The 18506-nt window shown below is 58.4% G+C and overlaps 4 protein-coding genes across 4 annotated transcripts; 2 read left to right on the forward strand and 2 right to left on the reverse strand.

The window, feature by feature from the left end:
• Positions 1-369: 369 nt before the first annotated feature.
• ENH_00052980 (adaptin N terminal region domain-containing protein, putative) lies at positions 370-4010 on the reverse strand (the record flags this gene model as incomplete). Its single annotated transcript, XM_013581469.1, is given in 3 exon segments — positions 370-2784; positions 3049-3777; positions 3783-4010. Coding segments are annotated over 3 exon segments (3372 nt in total).
• Positions 4011-5811: 1801 nt separating this feature from the next.
• Positions 5812-7739, reverse strand: ENH_00052990 (flap endonuclease-1, putative; the record flags this gene model as incomplete). The annotated part of the gene is made up of 3 exons (XM_013581470.1): positions 5812-6093; positions 6509-7277; positions 7516-7739. The coding sequence occupies 3 exons, from the start codon at positions 7737-7739 to the stop codon at positions 5812-5814; spliced, it is 1275 nt and encodes a 424-aa protein (XP_013436924.1).
• A 2128-nt stretch (positions 7740-9867) lies between these two features.
• Positions 9868-12108, forward strand: ENH_00053000 (hypothetical protein, conserved; the record flags this gene model as incomplete). The annotated part of the gene is made up of 1 exon (XM_013581471.1): positions 9868-12108. One exon carries the CDS (start codon positions 9868-9870, stop codon positions 12106-12108), a length of 2241 nt encoding a protein of 746 aa, XP_013436925.1.
• Positions 12109-13192: 1084 nt separating this feature from the next.
• On the forward strand, positions 13193-18506 carry ENH_00053010 (hypothetical protein, conserved; the record flags this gene model as incomplete). Its single annotated transcript, XM_013581472.1, has 4 exons — positions 13193-13954; positions 14965-16142; positions 16324-16794; positions 17839-18506. Coding segments are annotated over 4 exons (3079 nt in total), but the record flags the coding sequence as incomplete, so codon positions are not given.

An 18506-nucleotide genomic window follows, 5' to 3' on the forward strand; every position in this document is an offset into this window, starting at 1 on the left:
GCAGCAGCAGTCTGGGCGGCGTGCTGCGGCCGCGGGGTGTACAGACACCTGGAGCCACCGCTGCATGCATGCATCTATCGAGACACGAAAAATGATATAATGAAGAAAGGGGGCCCCCCAAACCCCAGCGGCCATCAGGGGGGCCCCCATCTCCTCCTCAAGAGGGGGCCCCCCAGGGTCCCCAGGGGCCCCTTCAGGGACCTCAAGGGGCCCCCATGGGGCCTCAGGGGCCCCTTAGTGTTTTCAGGGGGCCCCCATGGGGCCTCAGGGGGCCCCCTACGGCCCTCAGGGGCCCCCATAGGGCCGCAGGGGGCCCCCTAAAGCCCTCAGGGGGCCCCCATGGGGCCCCTGCTGCCTGTGTGTGGGGCCCTAGGAGAGGGCAGGCGAGACGGGGTTCCAGGGGAGTTCTTTGTGCTGCTGCTGCTGCTGCTGCTGCTGCTGCTGGTCTCCGCCGTCCATCTGCAGCAGGTGAGCTGCTTGTTCTTCGGGAGTCTGCTGCTTGTAGTGGAGCTGCTGCTGCAGCAGGAGCAGCTGCTGCTGCTGCTGCTGCTGCTGCTGCTGCAGGGCCTCGTCGTCGCTTTCCTCATCCTCCCCTGCGACGATGGCTCCCTGCGAGCCGCGCGCAGCAGCCGCAGCTGCAGCAGCAGCAGCAGCAGCAGCAGCAGCGGGGGCCCCCTGGAGCTCCTGGGCGTAGGGGCCCCCCGGAGGGTCCTCCTCAAAAGCTGCCCACAGGGCCTCCACGTGCTGCTCGCTGCTGCTGCTGCTGCTGCTGCCCTCGGGGGGCCCCCCCGCGGAGCGGGTGGCTGTACAGTCGGTGCTGTTGGCTGCAGAGGCCGCTGCGGTGTCTGTACACCCCAAGTCCCCGAGGCCCCCGTAAAACAAATCCAAGTCCAAGGGACTCAAAGGGCCCTTTCCAGAGTCTCTTCTTCCCATGAGAGTGGCGGCATTGTCTTGTCGAATGACATCGCTGGAGCAGATGGCCTGGAGGCCCCTCGCGGAGGGGCTTCCGGGGCCCCGGGGGCCCCCCGGGGGCCCCCCGGGGGCCCCCCGGGGGGCCCCCAGCGGGGCCCCCAGGGGGCCCCCCGCAGGCGGCCGCACCCCCAGAGACAGAAAAGACTGCCGCAAAGCCTCCTCCTCCGTCAGGCACTGCCGCAGGGCCTCGTCCGAGTCTGCTGCAGCAAAAGGGGGCAGCGGGAGGGCCCCCGGGAGGGGCCCCCCCCCCGTGTGGAAGGCCAGGGAGCTGGGGGGCCACACCCCCGCCGCCTCCCCCACTGGGATCGAACGATCCCAGCACCCCACAGCGCCCGCCGCCCCCAGGGGCCCCAAGGGGCCCTGGGGGCCCCCGGAGGCCCAGGGGGCCCCGGCGGCCTTGGGGGCCCCTGGGGCCCCGGGGGCCCCGGGGGCCCCCGGGGGCCCCGGGGGCCCCGCGAAGTCGGCGGCGGGCCCACTCGGGTAGGCTAGGGACTCGAGGTACTGCTCGGCGAAGCCCCCGAGGCCCCCGTCTGCGTCCGCAGGGGCCCCGTCAGCTGCTGCTGCTGCTGCTGCTGCTGCTGCTGCTGCTGCAGTGAGGGCCCCGTAGAACCTGCCCAAGTCGCGGACTTCCTGGCTGGGGTCGTAGAGGGCGAGCTGCAGCAGGAACTGCAGCAGCAAGTCGAGGCGGGGGAAGTGCTGCTGGCTCTGCTCGCGGGTGGGGGGCGGCACGAGGCGCCCCTGCTGCTGCTGCTGCTGCTGCTGCTGCTGCTGCTGCTGCTGCTGCTGCTGCGGGGGGCCGCGGGCGGCGTTGGCCCGGTGGAAGGCCCACAGCCGCGTGGCCAGCAGCAGCAGCTGCAGCTTCACCTCTTCTGCTTCTTCTCGAAAACCCCTTATTAGCTGCCGCAGCGCATCTGCTGCTAGCCAAGAAAGCTGCTGGTGGTGGCGGCCCAGCAGCCAGATGAGGGAGGCCCTTGCTGCAGCAGCAGTGCGGCGCTGCAGCTGCGCAGCGAGCTGCAGCACGAGCCGCGCTGCTGCTGCGTCGTGCTGCTGCAGCTGCTGCTGCTGCACCAGCGTCCGCACGCCCACCACCGCCTCAGCAGCAGCAGCAGCAGACTTCGAGTCCAGCAGCAAAGCAAACAGCCGCAAACTGAAGCCCTGCGCCTGCGGGTGCTGCAGCGCCAGCAGCGTGAGGGCCCTGCATGCAGCAGCAGCAAGAGCTGCGTCTCCGTCCCAGTGTACGTACACCCGGAGTTCGGGCAGCAGCAGCGGCAGGCTGGCCGCGTCCGCCAGCCCCAGCAGCAGCAGCAGCAGCAGCTTCTGCTGCCGCACTGCAGCACAGTCTCCCTGCTTCACGAAAAACTCCCGCAAGTGCTGCTGAAACAGCCACGGAGCAGCAGCAGCAAACGAGTGCAGCACCCGCAGCAGCAGCTCCTTCAGCTCCGCCCCGCAGGTGTACAGACACCGCAGCAGCGGAGACACCACGCAGCCCCAGCAGCAAACTGGCAGCAGCTGCTGCACTGCAGCACACGCGGAAACCACCACTGCAGCACTGTCGCTGCTCAGCAGCAGCTCAGCAGCAGCAACAAACCGCTCCAGGTCCCGCGGCAGCGGCTTGCACCGCCGCTCCGCAACGCACCCGGGGGGCCCCTGCGCGGCCTCCAGACCCTCCGCTAAAGCCAAGGGGGCCCCCCGCAGACTCCGGGACGCCAAGAACGCCACGGACGACAGCCGCGGCGGGCTCACGCCGCTGCTGCCGCTGCTGCTGCTGCTGCTGCAGGTGCTGCTGCTGCAGGTGCTGCTGCTGCTGCTGCTGGCCTGCGTCGGCGACCGCTCTGCCGCCTCCCGCCCGTCCTGGGGCCCCCCCGGGGCCCCCCCCGCGAGGTCCCCCGGGGGGGCCCCTGGGGGGCCCCCCGGGGGCCCCCCGGGGGCCCCCGGGGGCCCCGCAGGCTGGGGCTGGCTGAAGAAGCAGCGGCAGTAGCGGGTAAGAAGGTCCAGGGCCACGACTTGGGGCCCCGGCTGCAGCTGCGGAAGAGCAGCAACAAGGCGGGAGAAGAAGGGGTGGAGCAAAGCAAGGACCTCCTCCTGGGTCTCGGGGGGCCCCCCGCCTTCGAGGGGCCCCCCGGGGCCCCCCTGGGGGCCCCCCGGGCCCCCGCCCCCCTGGGGGCCCCCCTGGGGGCCCCCCTGGGGGCCCCCCGGGGGCCCCGGGGAGGCGCGGAGGGACTGGAAGAAGATGAGGCGGAAGGAGACAAGTGCAGCGCCAGCAACGGCCAGCTCGCCGTCGGCCAGCAGCTGCAGCAGCAGCAGCAGCAGCTCGTGGCGCTGGTCTGCGTCTAAGAAGAAGAGTTTTGCTGCTGCATGCGCTGCAGTCTTGCGGACAAGGGGGGAAGTGTCTGCTGCTGCGCGGCGGAGACTCTGCAGCAGCAGCTGCGCAGCCTCCAGCAGCTGCAGCGAAGACAGAGACTTAAGTGCTGCTGCGCGCAGCACGTGGGAGCTGCTGCAGAGGTCCTTCTGGTAGCCGTTGAGGGCCAGCAGCGCCAAGTCCGGGGCTTCCTCTGCATGCAGCACGAGGTAAAGATAAACAAGTCTTTTGAGTTCGAAGTCGGGGGTGGAGAGGTTCTTGAGGACGTCTGCGAAGAAGGGGGGGGGCCCCGCTGCTGCTGCTGCTGCTGCTGCTGCTGCTGCTGCTTCTGCGGCCAGCACCCGCCGCAGCCCCGCCAGCTTCAGCTCCGTGCTGCTGCTCCCCAGCTGCTGCCGGATCTGCGCAGCTTGCTGCTCCCCCTCCACGAAGTAGCTGCTTTCGCTGGAGCTCACGAGCCGCAGCAGCGCGCGGACTCCCTCGGAGGCCTTCTGCAGCAGCGGCGCAGCAGCAGCTTGCGTGGCGCTGCGCACTTTCCCCACTTGCTGCTGCATCGCTGCAGCAGCCCGCAGCCCCGGGGGGCCCCCAACAAGCCCGCTGCCCTTCCGGGGGGCCCCCAACAAGCCCGCTGCCCTCCCGGGGGCCCCCGGCCCTGCGCCCCTCCGCGGGGGCCCCTGCGCATGCACGGAGCCGCCGGGTGTACAGACACCGCAGGCGCCGCCGCCGCGCTCCACAGCGCCTCTCCGCGCGGAAAGCAGCGCTTCCGAGCCTGCAACTGCTTTCTAAAGGAAGTCTTTTTGCTTTTTCTGCTGCAATTGCTTTTAAAAGAAGGCCTTTTGCTTTTTCTGCTGCTTCTCACGCGGCAGCTGCGCAGACGCGCGCGTCCACGCGCGAGCAGCCGCTGCCACCGCCGCTGCCAGCCAACGCGCAAACCCCGGAAAGCTGCGGGAAACTCGCGAGCCGCAGCGCCCCAGCCGCGCCGAAATGTGAAATACAGAAAGAACTTCGCGAAGAAAGAAGAAACTGCGAAGAAGCGCGCAGAGCCGGAGCCAGGTTTCGCGGGAGAGGCGCGCGCAGACAGCTCACGGCCGACGCATTGATTTGTCAGGAGCCACGGGAGCCAACACGGAATCTTTCGGATAAAAAGAACAACACAAGAAAGTTATTTTCAAGAAACAAAAGCTAAAAAAAACTGCTGCACAGAAACCCAGGATCAGCCGCCCGCCATCCACAGCCCCCGCCCACGCCGCCGCGCCTTCACGCCCGCTGCTGCCTCTGCCTCCTCGCCCGCCCCTCCTTTCCACTTTTGGACTTCATTTCCAAATTCTAAAAACTATTTCCTTTCTTTTTCTCCTTGTCAGTGCCCAACGGACCCGGGGGGCCCCCCAGACTCGCCGCCCCCCCGCCCGCCGCCTATATATAACCTCTCCACGGCGAACTGAAGTTGCGCGCTGGGGGCCCCCACGGCCAACATTTCGCTCCTTCTCCCTTTTGCATTTCTGTCTTTAGAGAGCTGCTGACGAAAAGCTCGCAAAAAGGTCCAGAAGGACCCCAGCTGCTGCTGCAGCAGCAGCTGCTGCTGCTGCTGCTGCTGCTGCTGCGGCTGCTGCTGCGGCAGTGCGAAGGCCGCAGCAGCAAAGCAGCAGCAACGCCTGCGCACGGCGCTGCAGCCGCAGGGACCACGGCTAGCTGGCCAGCAGCAGCTGGCAGCAGCAGCGCTCTGCAGCAAAGTAGCCAGCGCCCCACACCCGGTAGAATGCCCTGCAGCGTGGGCAGCTAGCTAGCTAGCTAGCTATACAAGGGGGCCCCCCGCGAACTCTGGCTCCTCGGAGCTGTAAGAGGGGCCCCCAGCTAGCCATTATTCCTGTTCGCTAGCTAGCTACCTATAGGTCGAACCCCCAGGCAGTTCTGGCTCCTCCTAGCTAGCTAGCTAGCTATGAGGAGCTCCTTAGGTAGTTCTGGCTCGCTGTAGCTAGCTAGCTACCTAGAATGGGGCCCCCAGGTTGTCCTGGCTTGTAGCTAGCTGGCTAGCTATCCAGCTGTAAGGGGGCCCCTAGGCAGTTCTGGCTTCCCCGAGCTAGCTAGCTAGCTAGCAGGCCCGTAGGTCGTTCGGCCCCCCTCTGGCTATCTAGCTAGCTAGCAGTGGGCCCCTAGGTAGACCACGCTTCTTATGGCTCGCTAGCTAGCTAGCTAGCTCGCCAGCTAGCTAGCTAGCTAGCTGGCTATCTCTCTAGCTAGCTAGCTAGCTAGCTAGCTAGCTAGCTAACCAGTAGTGGAGTGCATGTAGGTGCAGCAGGAGCTGTCCGTACACCCCAGGGGCCTCGCTAGGGGGAAGAAACGAGAAAGGAAATAAATGAACAGCCAAATAAATAAACAACTAAATAATAAATAAATAAACAACAAATAAATAATAAATAATAATAAATAAATAAATAATAAATAAATAAATAATAATAAATAATAAATGAATTAAAGTTCTGTTGCTATTTGGCGTTCCCGCTGCTGGCCCTGCGTTTGGCGGGAGGCGGGAGCGCCTTGAGAGCAGCAGCGTGCTGCTGCCTCTTGCCGCGCTTGCTGCCCTGCTGCTGCTGCTGCTGCTGCTGCTGCTGCTGCTGCTGCTGCTGCTGCTGCTTCCGGGCCAAGTCCGAAGGCCTGCTGACTGCAGCGCCGAAGAAGTTTTCCAATCGAGTTTGAGTGATGAGTCCGCGGGCCCTGCGCAGGCGCTGTATGTACACCTCAACGCGGGCCTCGCTGAAAGTGCGCTCCTGCAAAGTTCACAAATTTAATTAAATAAATTAAATTAAATTTAATTAAATTTATTTAAATGCACAACCAGCGATGAAGTGAAAGGAGACAGAGAAAAGGAGACAAACAGCAGCAGAAAGCAGCAAAACGGCGAAGAAATCGAGAAAAAAAGGACACAAATTCAATTAGCAGCAGCAGCAGCAGCTGCTGCTGCTGCTGCAGCTGCCGTTGCTGCCGCTCCTGCTGCTACTGCTGCTACCACCACTGTTGCTGCTGCTGCTGCTACTCCTGCCACTACTGCTCCTGCTGCTGCTGCTGCGACTCCTGCTCCTACTGCTACCGCTGCTGCTGCTGCTACCGCTGCTCTGCTGCTGCTGCTGCTACCGCTGCTCCCCTGCTGCTGCTGCTGCTGCTGCTGCTGCTGCAGTTGCTGACATTGACGAGGAACTGTTTGAGGCCCTGTTCGTCGACGTCCGCCCACTTGAAGGCGAGGGTGTGGGGCGCAGCAACAGCAGGTTGTTTGAAGCAGCAGCGGGCCCTTTGGAAGCAAAAGTTGTTGGGGACTTGGAACTTGTCTCTGTTTAAAGAAGCCAAGACAGCCTCGATGCTGCCCCTGTCTCTTATCCAGTTGTAGGCAGTGTGGGGCCCCACACCTTTGATGCTGCTGCAGTAGTCGCAGCCGCACAAGATGCAGAAGTCTATGAACTGGTCCATGTTGAGTTGCAGCTGCTGCAGCACGGCCTCGAGGTGGATGGAGACCACGGGCTGCCCGCGGCCGCCCGCTGCTGCTGCTGCTGCGCTGCTGCTGCTGCTGCTGCTGCTGCTGCTGTCGCTGAAGGTCAAGTTGCGCAGCAAAATGGGGGCCCCGAAGGTCAGTGCATCCGCGTCTTCTGTTGCTGCTGCCCACACTTTGCCTGCACGAGCTAGTGCAGCACACTGGGCCTCTGCTTCCCCCGGGGCCTGCAGCAGCGGCAGCCCCAGCAGCAGCAGCAGCCGCTTCACGTCTTCGTTTTGTTCCCGTGTCACTCGCACGCTGCGGGCCAGCTGCTTCCGCAGTTCTGCTGCGTCTCCCGCTTCTGCTGCTGCTGCTGCTGCTGCTGCTGCTGCTTCCCGCCGCTCCCGACGACGCTCCAGCTCCGACGCCTTCTCCTCAGGCGCCTCCCCGTCAAACACAAACACAGGCCGAATCCCCTGCTCCAGCATCCTAAGCAGCAGCAGCAGCAGCAGCAGCAGCAGCAGCAGCAGCAGCGGAGAGCTGTTTCGCCGCGCAGCGTCTGCAGCACTTCTCCCAGCAGCAAGACAGCAGCTAAGCTGCGCGCGAGCAGCAAAACCCACGCCACGCACGCCGAAGCCAGCAAAGCACCCGCGCCCGCACCCGCAGCAGCAGCAGCAGCAGCAGCAGCAGCAGCAGCAGCAGCAGCAGCAGCAGCAGCAGCAGGCACCTGGTGACGCGGGCCAGCATGCCGGCCAAGTGGCTGGTGACCTTGCCGGAGTCGTCCGTCAAGTTCCCCAAAGTCTGCGCGTCCCGCACTGCAGTCAAAAACTGGTAAAGAGCCATCGAAGTGTCCACGGCCACCACGCGGCCCAGCAGCGAGGCCCTGGGCTCCACGCGGAGGGCCCCTGGCGCGTGGTCCGCGAGGAACTTCGTGAGGCCCTTTATCCCCATTATTTCCGGCTTCGGGGGGCCCCGGGGGGCCCCGGGGGCGACGGGGGGGCCCCGGGGGGGCTGCGGGGGCCCCGGGGGGCTTCGCGGGGTCTGGGGGGGCCTCGGGGGCCCCTGGGGAGCTTCGCGGGCCCTGGGGGGCCCTGGGGGGCCCTGGGGGCCCCGCGGGTCTTCGGGGAGCAGCGGCGGCGCCGCTGCGGGCGGGAAGCGCGGGAAGCAGAGGGCTGTGCTGCTGCTGCTAAGCTCCTTCGTCTTCTTCGGGAAAATTAAACCCGAAATTCACTTTTTAAAAAGAAATGGCGCTCTGGATCTCGCAAAGCGGCTCCGAATGCACTGCAACCACTTGGGGTGTCTGCGCAGACACCCGAAAGAGCAGCGCGAACTGCACACTCCGAGAGCACCCACAGGCTCAGCTGCGCCGTCAGCCAGTTTAGCGTTTATTAAATCAATTTCAAAAACTAAAACCTTTTAAAATAAATGCAAAGAAAAACAAACTCCCGGAGATCGAAAGAAGACGCCCCAGAAGGACCCCAGCGTTCCACTACTGGCTGAGGGGCCCCGGTGGTGGGCAGCACTCCGGGTAGAAGGAAAGTGCTGCAAAGAGCTCGCTGTTTCGCACTTAATTGAAACAGATAAATATAAATTGAATTAATTAAACATTTTTAATTCATATTTTACCCCTATTTTGCTTTTGAACTCTCCAGAAGGAGAAGAACGAGGGTCGGCAGCAGCGCGGGTGGGGGCTGTGTTACAGGAGCTGTACAGACACCTCAGCAGGTGGCTCTCTGCAGACAGCTGCTGCTGCTGCTGCTGCTTTATTTCATATTTGTTTATTTGCTGCTTCGGGCTTAAAATTAAGTCTAAGTGGAGGCAGCAGCAGCAACAACGACACAAAACGAGCAACTGACGGACACACACGGGCCAAGTGGCGCTTCCGTCTCCGCTGCTGCTGTTGTTGCTGCTGCTGCAGCAGAGGCTACAAGAGCAGTAGCAGCAGCAGCAGCAGCAGCACCTGCAACTGCTGCTGCGGCTGGCAATTCCTTACGCGCGCCTAGGTGCAGCGACCCCTCCTCCCTATGGCCAAACCCTAGACCCTAAACCCTAAACCCTAAACCCTAAACCCTAGACCCCTTGAGGAAGCCGGAGTATCATTCTAGATTCAAAAAAACAAAAACAAATGCATATCTGCGCCAGCGCTCTGCCTGCTGCTGCAGACTTTGCTGCTGCTGCAGCAGCAGCTGCCCTCTAGCGAGACTCTTCGAATATATTTATACCTTCTTTCCCCAGAAATATACTTATACATTTATTAATTTAAATATTTATATATATATATATATAAAAATATATATATTTATATATATTATATTATTGCAGCTGCACTGCATATAAATAAATAAATAAACACGGGCATGAATGCACCCAGGACTCAGCTACGGCCATTTGTGTTGTAAATAAAAAGAAGAAATAAATATAAAAAAGAATTTAAAAATATTATAAATAAATAAAAACGAATTAACAATAAATAGTCTTTTTATTTCGCACAGCGCCGCAGGAGGCGCAGCTTTGAGCCTAAACGGTGCCTTGCATGCAGAGTAAATCGATAAATGAATTATATTTTTATTTACTTATATTTATTTACTTATTTTATTGTTAATTAATTAATTAATTAATTAATTAATTAATTAATTAATTAATTATAAAAGAAATAAATAAATAGGTTTTAAAGGATACGCGGCGCATTCGGCGCATGCATTTAAGGAGCCAAATACTCAGCAGCCGCCTCTGCGCAGCGGGACAGGGAGCGCAGCAGCAGCAGCAGCTGCTGCAGTAGCAGCAGCAGCAGCAGCAGCAGCAGCAGCAGCAGCAGCAGCAGCGGCAGCGAGGAAAGCCGGGGGCTTGAGGTTTGGGGTGTAGGGTCTAGGGTTTAGTGTTTAGGGTTTGGGGACGGCACAGCGACTTCAGATGGACTTCTCGGCTGCTGCGGTGGCCCCCGGCTGCCACCTTTCTGCTGTTGCTGCTGCTCCAGCGGGTTCTCGCTGCTGCTGCAGCACGAATTCTTGCTGCTGCAGCAGCAGGCTTTTGCTGCTGCTGCGGCAGCAGCAAGGCCTCATCACGCCAGGCCCGAAAGAAGATGAAGGGCGGCTCCGTAAGTGCCTCTGATGACGCGCTGCTGCTGCAGCAGCTGCAGCAGCAGCAGCTGGAAGCGCAGCAGCAGCTGCGGCAGGAGCTGCAGCAGCAGCTGGAGCAGCAGGAGCTGGAGCAGCAGCTTCAGCAGGAGCTCGACAACTTCCTAAACGACACAGAATTATATTTTAACAGCAGCAGCAAACAAGCTGGGGGCCCTCCTTCCTTTGCTATTCCTGAAAGCCTCCTGGGGTCCCCAGCTGCTGCAGCAGCAGCTGCTGCTGCTGCTGCTGCTTCCTGCATAGACTCAAACGTTCTCTGTGGCTCCTTCGAGGCTCTGGAGGTGCCCTTTGACGCAGAGCCAGCTGCAGCGGCAACAGCAGCAGGAGCAACAGCAGCAGCAGGAGCAACAGCAGCAGCAGGAGCAACAGCAGCAGCAGCAGCAGCAGCAGCAGCAGGCGAGCAGGCAGGAGCAGCAGCGCCTGAAGATGAAAAGGGTTTGCCAAACCCTTTCGAGCTCTTTATCGAACAGGTGCAGCAAGAGCTCAGCGGTGCTGCTGAAGAAGCAGCAGCAATATCGGTTGAGCTGCAGCAAGCGCTGCAAGGCTTTACGGACTATAAAAGAGTGCAGCAGGAGCAGCAGGAGCAGCAAGAGAAGCAGCTGCAGCTGCAGCTGCAGCAGCAAGAGCGCCAGCAGCAGGAGCTGCAGCAGCAAGAGCAGGAGCAACTGCAGCAGCTGCTGCAGCAGCAGCAACAGCAACTGCTGCGGCTGCAGCAAAGACAACGGCAGAGGGAGGCAGAAAAGGATGGATTCGAGCAGCCGCCTGTGCTGCAGCCTGCAGCATCCGCTGCTGCTGCTGCTGCTGCTGCTGCTGCTGCTGCAGACGTCGCAGCAGCAGCAGAGACTGCTCCAGTAGCGGCAGCCACTGCTGCGGAAGATACAAAGACGGGCGCTGCTGCAGGCCCTCCACTTTCCCTGTCTTCTGCCTCAGAGGAGCCTGCTGCTGCTGCTGCTGCTGCTGCTCGTGCTGCTGTGGCTCCCTGCTCAGCTCCTGCAGGCATGCAGCAACAGCAGCAGCAGCAGCAGCAGCAGCAGCAACTCGCAACGACTTTGGCTAGGAAGAGCCAACCTGAATGTAATGGGGAAGAGGCGTCACAAGACCACACAGCAGCAGCAACAACAGCAGCAGACGTAGCAACAGCAACAGAAGCAGGAGCAGCAGCGGAAGCAGCAGAAGTAGCAGCAGCAACAGAAGCAGGAGCAGCAGCGGAAGCAGCAGAAGCAGAAGATAGCAGCAAAGACAACCTTGAGGTGTTTATCATGAAGGGGAGAGACTTCAACAATCCGCAAGAAATGCAGCAGGCAAAAAGGGAACTGCAGCAGCTGCAGCTGGCCCTGCTTGCTGTGGAGGAGGAGGCGCAGCAGCAGCAGCAGCAGCAGCAAGCAGCAGCTCTGCTGGAGCAGCAGCAGCAGCAGCAGCACGAGCACAAGGTGCAGCAGCTGCAGCTTAAAGCCAAGAGACGAATTCAAAAGGAAGCACTTAGAGAAGAAAGAAAAAGAACTCAGCTGTACGCACAGCTCGGCCTTTTGCCCCCAGAGCCAGCACAGGCTGTGTCTCTTGCTGCAGCAGCAACAGCAGCAACAGAGGCAGCAGCAGCAACAGCTGCAGCGACAGTTGCAGCACCAGCCGCTGCAGCAGCGGGCCAATCGCCAGCTGCCACTGCTCCTTCAGCAGCAGGGCATCCTTCTGCTTTTCCCTCTTCAGAAAGTGCGCCTCCAATGGAACAGCAGCAACAGCAGCAGCAGGAGCAGCAGCAGCAGCAGCAGCAGCAGCAGCAGCACAGGGAGCAAGAGACCCAGCAACAGCAACAACAACTGGAACGCCATCAGCAAAGCAACCTGTCCCTTCCGGGTGCAGCTGAAGTTGCTAATGCTGCTGCAGTCTTTGCTGATCCAGCAGAAGATATCCTAGAGCCGGAGCTGCAGCAGCAGCAGCAGCAGCAGCAGCAGCAGCACAGGCAGCAGCGGCAGCAGCCGCAATTGGACCCTGTGGGGCCATTTGAGAAGAGCAGCAAGACGTGCACACCGGCATCTTCTGCTGCTCATGCTGCTTCCGCTACTCCTGTTGTTCCTGCTGCTCCTAGTGTTCCTGCTGCTCCTATTGTTCCTGCTGCTCCTGCTGCTGCTGCTTCTGCTGCTGCTGCTGCAGTGGGTTTTAGGTCAGTGAAGCCACACTGGTTCACCTGATCTTGCTAACATACCCATTTGCTGCTGCTGCTGCTGCTGTGGCTGTGCTGCTGCTGCTGCTCTTAAGTGGGCCACCTTGTGCGGCGCTGCTCTTTGTGCAGCTGCCGCTGGGCTGCTGCTGGTGACGGGCCAGCCGTGGCTGCTGCTGCTGCTCTTGCTATTGCTGCTGCTTCTGCTGCTTCTAATGTTGCAGTTGCTGCTGCTGCTGCTGCTGCTGGTATTGTCACTGCTGCTAATTTTTTTTGCTCCTGTTGTTACCTTCCCTTCTGCCGTGCTGCTTCAGTGAATATTATTGCTGCTACTTCTGTTGCAATTATTGCTGCTGTTGCCGCTCTTCTGTCGCAGCTGCATTTGCTGCAGCTGCTGCACTTGCTGCTGCTGCTGCACTTGCTGCTCCGCCTTGCATAATCGTTGCTGCTGCTATAATTGCTGCTGCCTTTGCTACTCTTATTACGTCTGCTGCTGCTGTCCTCAGTATTGCTGCTGTATGTATGCTGCTGCTGGCACTGCCGCTTCTTCTCCCTGCTGCTGCCGCTGCTACTGTTGCCACTACCGTTGCTGCTGTCACTCTTGCGATTGCTGCTGCTGCTGCTGCTGCTGCGACTTTTGCTGCGGCTGCTGCTCCAACCACTTCTGCTGCGACTCTCACAATTGCTGCTGGCCTGACTTTTGCTGCTGCTGCTGCTGCTGCTGCTGCGCCTTTGCTAGCTTTTTGTCGCGGTCTCGGGAGCAGCAAGAGCGCCACTTGATGTCGAGTGAAGAAATTCGACAAAGACAATTTGCTTTTGAAGCTGAGGAAAGAACAGAGTGGGCCCCACACGCAGAAGAGCAGCAAAGCCAAAACAAACAAATAAAGACAGCTTGCTGCTGCTGCTGCTGCAGCAGAAGTTTTCGTAATTTCCAGCAAATTGACTGGGCCAGCAGCAAAATTAGAGTGCTTTTATTTGGCGCAAGACGCAAACATTTAAATGCTTCTTGGCCTCGACTTTGGACATTTAATTCTGTTTAAAAGGCATTAATTTGAAGACTGGCAAGCTTTTAAACTGGTGTAATTTCCGAAAAAGTCAAAAATGCTGCAGCAAAAATGGCTGAGTGCTGCAGGGGGGAGCGCCGGGAGATGGAGGCGGAGGATCGGCGGAGTCGCGCGGTGTACATACAGCAGCAGCAGGAAAAAGTAGAGCTGCCGCAGATGGCCTGGGAGGACGCTTTTGGCCACTTGCTGCGGCAGCAGCAGCAGCAGAAGCAGCAGCTGCTGCTCCTGCTGCAGCGCAGCCGCCTGCTGGTCTCCCGCCTCCACGCCTGGGGCTGCAGGGCGAGGCAGCAGCTGCAGCAGCAGGCCCTTGCTGCGCTGCTGCAGTTCTCGCGAGCAGCAGCAGCAGCGCTGCAGCGGCAGCGGGCTGCTGCGCTGCTGCAGCGAGCCTGGCGGCGCCACCAGCAGCGGGAGCAGCGGCGGCGGCAGCAGCAGCAGCAGCAGCAGCAGAGGAGGCAGCAAGCTGCCTCTAAACTCGCGGCCTTGTGCGAGGGTTCTGTCTTCCCTGCCCAGCAAAGAGCCTTGCTGCTGCTGGCGATGCAGCAGCTGCAGCAGCACGCAGCAGCCCGCAGGCGCCTTGCTGCTGCTGCAGCCACCCGCATAGCAGCCGCGTGGAGAGCCTACGCTGCTAGGAAGACTTTCAGGCAGCAGCGGCTGCTGCTGCTGCTGCTGCTGCCGCAGAATGAGCAGCACAGAAAACGCATGCTGCAGCTGCAGGCTTGCTGGAGAGGGGCAGCAGCAAGACAGCGCCTCCGCCGCAGTGGCTTCCTGCTGCCCTGCGAGAAGCAGCAGCACCAGAAAGCAGCAAAGATACAGGTGCGGCAGCAGCAGCAGCAGCTGCTGCTGTGGGGCCCCAGGTGTCTGTACACCCCAGAGAAGCGCAGGCGCTGCTTTCCAGGCGCATTCGTCTGGTGTCTGTTTGTTTGTCTCTTTCTGCCACAAATGCATTAAGGAGTTTACCACTATTATCGTTAATTATTTATTTTTCTGTTTATTTGATTATTTCATAATAAGTATATTTAGTCCAAACATTTAATTAATTGTACATTTATGCATTTTATTTGCTGCAGACTTCTGCAGCTGCGTCTCTGCTGCGCTGCTGTGCATGCGCAGCGTGCATTCGTGTGTCTGTACACCTGCTTTCGTGTTGCAAAGACATTTCAAAAAGTTCAATTTGTGCATTAAACCCTTTAAGCCTCAAAAATATGCATTTTGGACTTGTGCAAAAGCCCATTTAAATGCAACAAGTGATTAAATATATCATTTTAGACTTAAAATCCGGCAAATGCGCTCAAGTTGGTGCGAAGTACTTTTGCTGTTCTGCTGCGGCTCAACTATATTGGGGTGTACGTACACCGGAAACACGCCGCGGCTTCTAGCTCAGTTTCCGGTGTACGTACACCGCAATCTCGGCAAGCCGAAATGCAAAAATAGAAACGCTTTTGCAATAATAATAAATATAATAAATATATTTTCAACAACCTCAGCGCCTTCTCAACGCGTGGGCTTATTACAAGTGATCTTCAGTGTGTAGCAGTGTGGTGTTTGTACACAACAATGCATGCGCAGTGTATGAACACAGAGTTTATGTAATTCAAATGTGCATATCTATAACATATATATACTGTGCACATATATATATATATATATATTTAAATATAATTTAAATGTAAACATATATATACATTTAAATATAAATCAAATGGCTGATTCAAATAGCATGTGCAGCATCCATATAAATGGCGTATCCAGAACATGCATTTTTTTGAAATTGACCCTCTTGGCTATCTCTGCTGCTGCTGCTGCTGCTGCTGCTGCTGCTGCAGGCTGCCTTCAGGGGCTACCGTGTGCGGCGTTTGCTGCGGGAGGCTCGGGAGGAGGCGTTGGCTCTGCATGCATCCCTGGACGCTGTGCTGGAGGAAGTGCAACAGCAGCAGCAGCAGCTGCAGCTGCCGCTGCTGCCGCTGCTCTCCTTTGGGGCCCTGGGGCCCCCGGGGCCCCTGGGGCCCCTAAGCCCCGTAAGGCCCCTGGGGCCCCTGGGGCCCCTAGGGCCCCCATGGACCATGGGCCCCACGGGGCCCCGGGGGCCCCTGGGGCCCTTGGGGCCCCTGGGGCCCCACAGCTGCAACCCTTGGCGCTCAGGCCTTCTGAGGGCCCTGAGGCTTCCCCACTCTTTCACAGACTCTGTGCGGCGCAGTCTGGGGCTGGGGGCCCCCGTAGGCCTTTACTCGGAAGCCTTGCAGCAGCAGCAACTGCAGCAGCAGCTGCGGCTACTGCAGCAGCAGCAGCAGCAGCTCTTGCTGCTGCGCAACGAGCAGCAGCCGCAGCCGCTAGCAACAAACAGATACCACTATCAATGGGCCTCTAAACCCTCAGCTTCGCCGCCAGCACCACCCCGACAAGAGAATCAGCAGCAGCAGCAGCAGCAGCAGCAGCAGCAGCAGCAGCAGCAGCAGCAGCAGCAGCAGCAGCAGCAGCAGATCGAAGCGGCGGGTTTGGAACCACCGTTCAGCTCATTCTTTCTCTTGCCGGCGCCAACTATGTGCAATTCTCTCTCTTCTATCGAGACTAAATCAGCTGCCTCTGCAGCAGAAGCAGCAGCAGAAGCAGCAGCAGCAGCAGCAGCAGCAAAAGTCAGCTCGCAAAAGGACCCCCCGGATGCGTTTGTGGCTGCGGAGGGTCCCAAAAGAGCAGCAGCAGCTGAATGTGCTGAGCTACAACCGCATTCCTCTGCCGGGCAGCAGCAGCAGCACCAGCAGCAACAGCAGCAACAGCAGCAACAGCAGCAGCAGCAACAGCAGCAACAGCAGCAACACCAGCAGCAGCATCAGCAGCAACCGCAGCAGCAGCAGGGACAGCAACAGCAGCACCAGCAGCAGCAGCAGCAACAGCAGCAACAGCAGCAGCAGCAGCAGGAGGGCACTGCAGAAAGCTCTGCTGCGTCCGGCGTCGCTTCTGCTGCTTCTGAGCGCCTCCAGAATGGGTTGCAAGAGAGTGGCTCCATGTTGGTCTTGCTGCTGCTGCTGTTGCTGCCTTTGCCGCTGTGCTGCTGCTGCCGCTGCTGCTGCTGCTGCTGCTGAGATTTGGCTGCTCGCTGAGTGCTGCTGCGCAGTGTTGCTACCACTGGTGCTGTTGCTGTTGCTGCGGCTAAAATTTGCTGCTGATGCGCGTTGCTTACACCTTAGGCTTGAAGACCACGACCTTCTTCCGCAGCAGAAGCAGCAGCCACAGCAGCAGCAGCAGCAGCAGCAGCAGCAGCAACAGGCGCAGCAACTGACACTGCAGCAGCAGAAACCGCAACAGGGGATATACGAGCAGCAACGATTTGTAGCGCATCCTTCACACCTGAACAATAATTCACAGCAGCAGCAGCAGCACCACCACCAGCAGCAGCAACAGCAGCAGCAGCAGCAGCAGCAGCAGCAGCAAGAGCAGCCAGCATTACACTTGAAGCTGCTTCATGGCGCTCCTGCAAAGGCATCGCTTGCAACTGCCCCTTCCAGCTTTCCTGCCCCTCAGAATGGCCCAGCCCAGGGGCCTGCTGCTGCTGCTGCTGCTGCTGCTGCTGCTGCTGCTGCTGCTGCTGCTGATGCGTCCTCAGGGGCTGGGGCCCCCACTGGCAACACTGGTATTGATGAGCTGCAGGACAAATACAAGTAGGGCATAACTCACTCTTGAACTTTGCTGCTGTTTGTTCGTCTCTGTTTACTCCTTAGTCCCGTACCGATGCTGCTGCTGCTGCTGCTGCTGCTGCTGCTGCTGCTGCTGCTGCTGCCAGCTCGCACGCCCGTGCGTATCCGCCTTCCTTTCTTTTTGCGTTTTTGCGTGTCTCTGTCTCTTTGCCTTTTTGTTTCTTTGTGCACATTTTTTCGAGCATTTTTATTTTTCTTTTTTTCTCCTTTTACCCTTACTTGTCTGAGCAGCAAATAAATATTTATTTAAATGTAGGAAAGCATTTTTGTGCTTTTTATGATTCTGCAGTTTCCTACCTTCTCTTCATCTTTTTCTTTCTTTGAATTTATATTCCATTCATCTTTGTTAGTATTTTGTTTATATTTCATTGATATTTCATTGATATTTCATTTATATTTCCTTTATATTTCATTTGTTTCATTTATATTTCATTTATATTTCTTCTTTGCTTTACGTTTAATTTTTATTTCTTTTGCATTTCTTTTATATTTCTTTTTGTTTCATTTACATTTCATTTTTTAAATGAACTTCTTTAAATGCATTTTTGCATCTTTGTACTTTTTCTTTGTCCCCTTGGCGCATCTTTTTGCGCAGATCTGTTTAAGTGTCTCCTTTCATGTCTTAAAATAGATTTAAAAATATTTATTTTCCTTTTCATTATAAAAACAGATTTAGAAGTATTTTTTATTTTTCTTTTTATTATACTTTCTTTTAGTTTCCCTTTTCTTTGTCTCCTGTTTGCTTTTCTTTCTGTCTCCTTGCTGCCGCATGCTGCTGGTGTCTTTTTCTCTCTCTTTGAAATCGTTTCAAAACAGCAGCACTAAATAACTTCAGCAGCAGCAACAGCAGCAGTAGCAGCAGCAGCCCGAAACAGCTGCTGCTAAGCAGCAGCAGCAGCTGCTAGCTGTTTGTCTGCCGCGCACTTCCCGCGCGAGGCCTCTCTTGATTTTTTAATTTAAATTTAATTTAGTTTTTTGTTTCCTTCGACTTATCCTGTGGCTGCTTAGGAAGCACCAGATGCAGTGGCCTGCTCAGCAGCAGCAGCAGCAGCAGCAGCAGCAGCAGCAGCAGCAACGGGCGCTGCTGCAGTTGCAGGAGATGCAGACGCAGCAGCAGCGGCAGCAGCAACAGCAGCAGACACAGACACCCGAAGGCCTTCTGCAGCACGCACAAACGCAAATCCCTCAGCAGCAGCCGTTGCAGCAGCGGCACCCGCTGCAGCAGCAGCAGCTGCGCAACCAGCAGCAGCTGATGCACAAGCAGCAGCAGCAGCAGCAGCAGCAGCTGCACCAACAGCAGCAGCAGCACCAGCAGCCGCTGCAGTGGCAGCAGCTGCACCAACAGCAGCAGCACCCGCCGCACCAGCAGCAGCAGCAGCAGCCGCTGCACCAACATCAGCTGCCGCTGCAACTGCAGTCGCTGCAGCTGCAGCAGCCGCTCCACAAGCAAGAGCCGCAGCAGCAGCAGTCGCTACAGCAGCAGTCACTGCAGCAGCAGCCGCTGCGGCAGCTGTCGCTACAGCAGCCGCAGCAGCAGCAATCGCTACTGCAGCAGTCACTGCAGCAGCAGCCGCTGCGGCAGCTGTCGCTACAGCAGCAGCAGCAGCAGTCACTGCAGCAGCAGCCGCTGCAGCAGCTGTCGCTACAGCAGCAGCAGCAGCAGAAGTCACTACAGC

The sequence above is a fragment of the Eimeria necatrix genome, genomic scaffold (assembly GCF_000499385.1).
Source record: "Eimeria necatrix Houghton genomic scaffold, Enh_scaff425, whole genome shotgun sequence".
Taxonomy (NCBI): Eukaryota; Apicomplexa; class Conoidasida; order Eucoccidiorida; family Eimeriidae; genus Eimeria; species Eimeria necatrix.